At 31.0% G+C, this 7,029-nt stretch overlaps 1 protein-coding gene across 1 annotated transcript; it reads left to right on the plus strand.

Moving 5' to 3' along the window:
* Window positions 1-776: 776 nt before the first annotated feature.
* LOC137823998 (ER lumen protein-retaining receptor) lies at window positions 777-4,949 on the plus strand. The gene is made up of 6 exons (XM_068629406.1): window positions 777-1,075; window positions 2,631-2,896; window positions 3,040-3,155; window positions 3,772-3,845; window positions 4,529-4,592; window positions 4,680-4,949. Exons 1-6 carry the CDS (start codon window positions 985-987, stop codon window positions 4,714-4,716), a joined length of 648 nt encoding a protein of 215 aa, XP_068485507.1. The 5' UTR covers window positions 777-984; the 3' UTR covers window positions 4,717-4,949.
* Window positions 4,950-7,029: the final 2,080 nt, after the last annotated feature.

Raw genomic sequence — 7,029 nt, forward strand, 5'->3', positions numbered from 1 at the left:
TAAAAATAATATATGAAAAATAAATTATTAAAAAAAAGAACTGATGATATGAAAATAAAAAATAAATTATATATACCTACCTTATAAAGTACTAAATATATTGCCTAATTTAATTACAATCTAAAATTAATTTAATTATTTGAATTCCAATGTGTTATTATATTAATGATCATAATTAATATTTTTATTTCTAATTTAAAACTAGTTATAAAATTACAATAAAATTATTAAATAAAAATTAATTTTAAAGGTAAAAAATAATTAATTATTAAATTAAATATTATTTTATAAATTAAAAAAATATTGGTATTCAACGTTATTTTTATTATTTAAAAATTTAACTATTTTTTAAATTAGTATCTAATTAATTAATAATATTTTCTATTACCAATTTTATAATATAATTATTTTTATTTAATAATCTTTTTAGTATAATTAATATTTCTTCGACTTTTTTAAATATAGTATTTTTAGAAGATTTTACTTTTATTTTTATTTAAATGTTAGTTTCAAATTTAAAAAAACACCGATTACTCTTTTATTATTTATATTTTTTTATTTAATTTCCTTTACATATTGTAATGTAGAAAAATAAAAAAGTTTGATAAATATTTTACTAAAGACAAAAAAAATTATTAATTTTTTTTCTCCGTAAGAAAACTTAAAAAGAAAGAATAATAATAATAATGAAAAGTGAATGAAAAAAAATTGTTTTCCTTACAAAGATTAAAGCTAAATTAAGACATATTTAGTCATAAAGAGAGTTGAAAATATAATGAAACGAAACTCTTAAAATAAAAAATAATTAAATAAAGAGAGAGAAAGTAAAAGTGACTCTCACCCGACACATGTTCTGAAGTCTTATTCTCTCTGCTTGTATGCAACGGCCAGACACATTTTAGTCGCGCTGCGCACCTCCGCCGGAAACCGATTGTTGCAGGACAAAGATCCGGGTCGACCCGTCGTAGATCCGATCCGATAAACATGAATATTTTCAGGTTAGCTGGGGACATGACCCATTTGGCCAGCGTCCTCGTCCTCCTCCTCAAGATCCACACCATCAAGTCCTGCGCCGGTCGGTACCCACCCTCTCTCCGATATCAACATTCTTCCCTTCTCTTTTTTTTCGCTTAAGACCTCGTAGATTTTGAATATAATAATAGCTGTTGCTCAAAGGTGCAAACTTTTTATGTGGGGTCGTGTGATTTTATGCTTTACTGTTATGTTTTTGTGGCGTTTATTTTGGGGATGGAAATGTTCGGAATTCCTGTGGGTTGGCGAAGGAGTTTGGAGGTAAGGTTTTGAAGAGATGAGTGTAGGATTAGAAATTTTGTTTGTGGAATTATGTAATTCTTGTTCTTCCCATTGTAATGTTATAGAGGGTTGACGTTGTTCCTTTGTCATGTGGGACTTGGGCTAGTTTCTCGTAATACGCCGAATTAAGGTTCGAATCTCTCATTTGGTGTCTGATAGTGTGTTGAATCGGATTGCTTTCAGAGAAGGATATCTACCTGGGGATTTGGGCTAGTCCCCCACAATGTGTCGAATTATGGTTCGAATATTTGCCCAGAGAAATGCCGACATTCAGTGTCTGATTGTGTCTCGAATAGGATTGTTTCCAAAGAAATATATCTTTGGGGAAGTAAAGAAAAAAGTATGGGACTTGGGCATTGAAGTCTCCTGTTAGGATTGTTGTTGTGGTATGATAAATTTGATACTATAGTTTTCAGTTTGCTGGTTCCCCTCATGTTGGATTCTTTAGTGTTTGTTATTGTTATGATTGGAGGAGTTTGTGGTGCCTTGTTTTTTGGATCATATATTTATATTCAATGTACAGAACTATTATACATATGTTATCGTGAGTAAGGAATCATCTTGCATTTTGTCCCCCTTCTTTTAAACACAGTAAATGGTTGGGGATGCAATCTAAGTATGCAACCCTTATCTTAGAGTGCTACAACACTTCTTATCTGTCGTTTCTGAATTTTGAGGTAAGAAGTCTTCTGCTTATGTGGAACTGACATCAGTTATCAATAAACGGTGATGTGAACCAGTGCATGAATCTCAAAGTATGTTTCCTTAAGTTTGAGTATCTTTTGGATGTAGGATGTGTTGAAATTAGTTAGACCGACCTTTTTCTTTGTCTATTTCTTTTTGAACAAGAGATGACATGTTTCAGAGCTCTATAACATTGGTGAAATCTGTGAAAGGCCATTATATTGGCATAACGAAGGAAGAAAAGGGAACTGTTAGTCTTATGTTAGTTATGCTGGACAAAGGTGGTCAATCATAATTATGTGTTTGCCTGCTTACTGTTTGAGTTTCTATTGTACCAAAGCCTAACATGTGTAACAATCTCCTTTTGTGCTGCATCAATATGTGTTTTTCCCTCCCATGTTTGTGTTTCTACGTCAGAGAAGATAAAAAGCTAGTTTATTCCTTATCAGTTGAAGGAGAAGGAAGTAAATTTGAGCAAAAGATCCATTCATTAAAGCAGTATACACCTACTTAAATGAATGTATTTTTTCATTTTGCATATTCAGGCCATTGATTAACTGTGGTTTCGTTTTTAAAATACCTTTCCTATATCTTTTGACTCTTGACTATGGGTGCATCCGATTTGTGTGCAGGTGTCTCGTTGAAGACTCAAGAACTCTATGCATTTGTTTTTGCTTGTCGCTACTTAGATATCTTTACTAATTATGTATCTCTCTATAATACTGTTATGAAGTTGATATTCTTGGGAAGCTCATTTTCCATTGTGTGGTACATGAGGTATCACAAGGTTGTTCGTAGATCATATGACAAAGATCAAGATACCTTTCGCCATTACTTTCTTATATTGCCCTGCTTAGTATTGGCCCTATTAATCAATGAGAAATTCACAGTTAAGGAGGTTAGTATGCATCTTCATAATGTGTTGTCTATACATACTATGTAACTGTTGTGTTACTATTTACATGTCCTTTAGACTGTTTTTTAAAAGCTGATTGTGTGACTTTTGCTTACTTTCTGAAAATACACTTATGCATGGAATAGGTGATGTGGACATTTTCCCTGTATTTGGAAGCTGTTGCTATACTTCCTCAACTAGTACTTTTACAGAGAACTAGAAATATTGACAATTTGACTGGACAATATGTCTTTCTTCTTGGGTAAGATATTGAGCATTATCCAATTTTGAACATTATTATATATTTCCAGATACCTGTGGTTCATGTTATTGCATTTGTGTTGGAAACGGAATTAGTAGCTGTTATCTGCTTAAGGGCTTTCAGCTTTTGATCATTAAAATCAGTAACACTCTTGAATGTTGATTCATGTTGAGAGAATTGTAGTATTTTATCTGATGTGTGTTACAATTTCCAAAACGTGCTTCTAACTCATTTAGGTAGAGTTGATGCTGACAAACACAAGGAACAATGAAAATTATGAGTTTGCAATAGTGTTCCTGGGCCTACCTGTCCATTGGCTTCATTATAAATGTGCAATAAGTTTTTTCTTCTGCTCTGACCATGAGTTAAGACCTAGAAGTTTTAATACCTGGGAGAACTAAGTTCTTACTGGTGAATGTGGTTCCACAAATCTTTTGTCATTTTTTCAGCTGTTCATTTCAGTTGTATATAATTTCCCTGTGATTTTCTCATGATGATATATCATGTGCATTTTGAATCATTCTTATAACTTGTTCAACTCATTTGCAATTTTTTTGTTTGAAGTCCGTCAATCATAAGATTAATGTTTATAATATTCTTGTCTGGTTAAATGCAGTGCATACAGAGGTCTATACATTCTCAACTGGATCTATCGCTACTTTACTGAGCCCCACTTTGTCCATTGGATAAGTATGACTCTTAATTTTGTTTTATGCTTACGATTGCTTTTTGCTTCTACACTTTTATTATTATTATTATTAAGTAACTACTCTTCATTATTCAGTACGATACTATGTCCTGTGGTGCCTTTTCATTATGTAGCATTTGAAATTCTCAATACTTGAGATGCATCTTGATAATGTGCATTTGTAGCGTTGTTCTTTGATGTTCATTTCCTTCTCATACAAAAAACCATAAAACAATCTAGGTTGTGCAAGCCTTTTAAAATATTCATCAAACCCATTGCTGCATGGAATCCATTACTGAAGAACTTTTACTTTGTTCATTTCTATAAAAAAAATATTATTTCCTATGTGTTGTGTGTGTTTTGTGGTCTTATAAACAACAATTTTCATGAAGTAAGTTTCTGTTTCTTCATATCTTTGAAGTATTGATCTGGTGCATCCCGTTAATGCTTATGATGTTCAAGAAACATCTTCAATGTTTAAGATAATGTTCAATATTGATATTTCTGATTCATCAAATGGGGGTATCAAGCAGTTCAGGTTTTGATTCTACTACTTATTTTTCTAAAAGGAATAGAAATTGGAAGTTTGGATTATTTGTCATTTATTTGTACCAAGGTTATAAACAAGAAAAATACTCTATATTCTCAGAAAGTCTTCCTGAATCCCTTGAATGTCTTTTTGCAGCATGGATTTCTGGCCTTGTTCAAACATTGCTCTATGCTGATTTCTTCTATTACTATTTCCAAAGGTTAATTGAGCTACTCTTCAGTTCCATTTATTTATGTAAGTTCCTTGTTTACCTGAGTTTTAAGCATTTTAAAATTGTGCCGTGCAGCTGGAAGAACAACCAAAAGCTTCATTTGCCAGCTTGAGTGTATTCTTCTGTTCTTGAAAAACAAGGGCCTATATAGACAATCAACAGTGAGAATCCACAAATTTGTCTGGACAGTGGTTTCTGATTTACAATTTCCCTATTTGTTCGTTCTTGCCACCTCAAATACTACTGTACTAATTACTAGGAAGATTATAGACAAATGGTATCAAATTGTTTTGACTGTAATTTGCAATTTTAACTTGAAAAGGTATTTAGATCTAGATTGTGGCATATTGCATATTTTGATATTTTCCTCTTCCCTTTCTTTATTTAACTTGGGTAGTAGTAATAAAGATAAAGATCTTTCTTGGATAGATACTTTTCAATTTGCTTTCATGGTAAATAGTATAGGTAATTGTGGTGGAAGATTTTAAACTAGTGCAGCCTTATGTGAATACACTTATTTGAAACTTGGAAATCTATCATCTGGAACATTCTCCACGGGCACACATATCGAACATAATGGATCATTCATCTTTGCATGTCATTTAAGGTTATTCTGTCGGAATAAAAAGACATAATATAATTCTAATAAAATAGCTGTATAGTTATTTATTCTATCTATTTAACATAATGCATGTGGTAATTCAAAATTTTAAAAACTTCACTACTGAAGATTCTCGTTTTCTTCAAATAATTGATTTACTAATTTGTATCAAATAGCGAAAGTAGGTTTAAAGTGTTTGGTAAGCACTATTTACATCAAATGCTCTCTATGGATTGGGAAGAAGATTTGTGTGATGGGAGGATAAGTGAGACTGTTTGGATTTAGGGATAATATAGTGAATTTGTGAAAATGATTTATTAAAATTTGTAGTAAATTTGTAAAGATGATTTATTAAAATTTGTGAGTGATGTGATAGTTGAGAGAAAATTTAGAAATTATTTTAAAAGTGTAAAATGTAAGTTTACAAATTTATCTATATTAAAAAATATTTAAATAATTAATTATGATATATATTTTTTATAGATTTGAATTAATTAAATTTTTTTAATATATAATATCCATAATTACTTGTACTTTTAATAAAAAAATTAAGAAATGTAATAGAAAATAATTTTGTGTTAAATTAAAATAAATATATTAAAATGAAAATAATATTTATTATTGTATATATTTTTTATTTTATATAATTATATATGTTTTTGTTGATATTATAAGTATTTTGTTATTTTCATTATTTATAATGATATGTTATTAATAATATAATTAAATATTTTAAAAATTATTAAATAAATTTATGTAATATTTAAGTTTGTACATTAATTATATATATTAATAATTATAATAGTAATAAAATAATTAATATTATTAATAGTTTGAAAATACATTCATAAGAATCTTTAGGTAAAATAGAATAATCATATTTAGAATCACTACAAATCTCTTTATTGATGTGAAGAATAAAAATATGTTCTTATCTTCTTCCATCTATTTTTCCATTCTCAAAATAACATAAGAAGAATTCGTTCATCCTTTCTCCTTATTGTACCTACATAGAAATAGACACCTTGCAAGAGAAGGGAAGAGTGATCATTATCACCCTTGAGATGTAAAGAAAGTAAAGCATATAAGATGGAAGACAAGTAGAATATATTCATTCTCATTTTTGCCCCTGTGCTAAACCAGAGCACTCAGAACTCAACATTCGGTGGTCGAATCTCGGTGCATGGCAAAGGCAGGTCAACTCAGCAATTGGGCCAGTATAATGAGCCATGTGATTGGGTCTCGGTTGTATAAGTAAGCCCGTTTTTGTATAATTAAGGTAATCCTTCATACGTAAGGTTAGGCGGCTAGCGAAGGGTAATTGTGGATCTAGGGGTGCGTTTAGTACGTATGGGGTCTAGGTCAAGTAAGTGTCTTTCTTTTTAAATCTAAGCCCATGTGCTTTAGGGCACGTAGAGGTTATGTTGCATGTATAATGAAAGATAGTGTAGTGCCACGGAGAGGGTGCCTACGTAAACAAACTAGACCCCTGATGTTGGTACATGAGTTGGTACCCTAGTGGTTATTCTATTATTATTTTATGCAATCCCTAGAGGAAAGATTTAGTTCTGTTGCAACATCATGAGAGGGTGCCCTTGAACAAAATATTTTCCTGTTGAGTATGCTTTCGGTTGAGATTAGATTCTCGTGATGGAAAGTTGCTACAAGAGGTAAGCTATAGGAGGGGCTTAAGACCCCAGGTAAAGGTACGCTGTTTCTAAGACTGAAACTGACTACTTCTTAAATTCTTATAAGCCTTGTACTAACTTGATCGTTGGAGTGCAATCAACAAGTAGAACCCCTTCTGTTTCAACGGAGCTACGT

This window comes from Phaseolus vulgaris, chromosome 8, assembly GCF_000499845.2.
Source record: "Phaseolus vulgaris cultivar G19833 chromosome 8, P. vulgaris v2.0, whole genome shotgun sequence".
Classification (NCBI taxonomy): domain Eukaryota; kingdom Viridiplantae; phylum Streptophyta; class Magnoliopsida; order Fabales; family Fabaceae; genus Phaseolus; species Phaseolus vulgaris.

Excerpts from the sequence above, each read along its gene's own strand:
- LOC137823998 (XM_068629406.1), top strand. The coding sequence starts at position 985 with ATGAATATTTTCAGGTTAGCTGGGGACATGACCCATTTGGCCAGCGTC. Across the intron at positions 1,076-2,630 it reads CACCATCAAGTCCTGCGCCG|GTGTCTCGTTGAAGACTCAA; the intron begins GTCGGTACCCAC and ends ATTTGTGTGCAG. Across the intron at positions 2,897-3,039 it reads AGAAATTCACAGTTAAGGAG|GTGATGTGGACATTTTCCCT; the intron begins GTTAGTATGCAT and ends TGCATGGAATAG.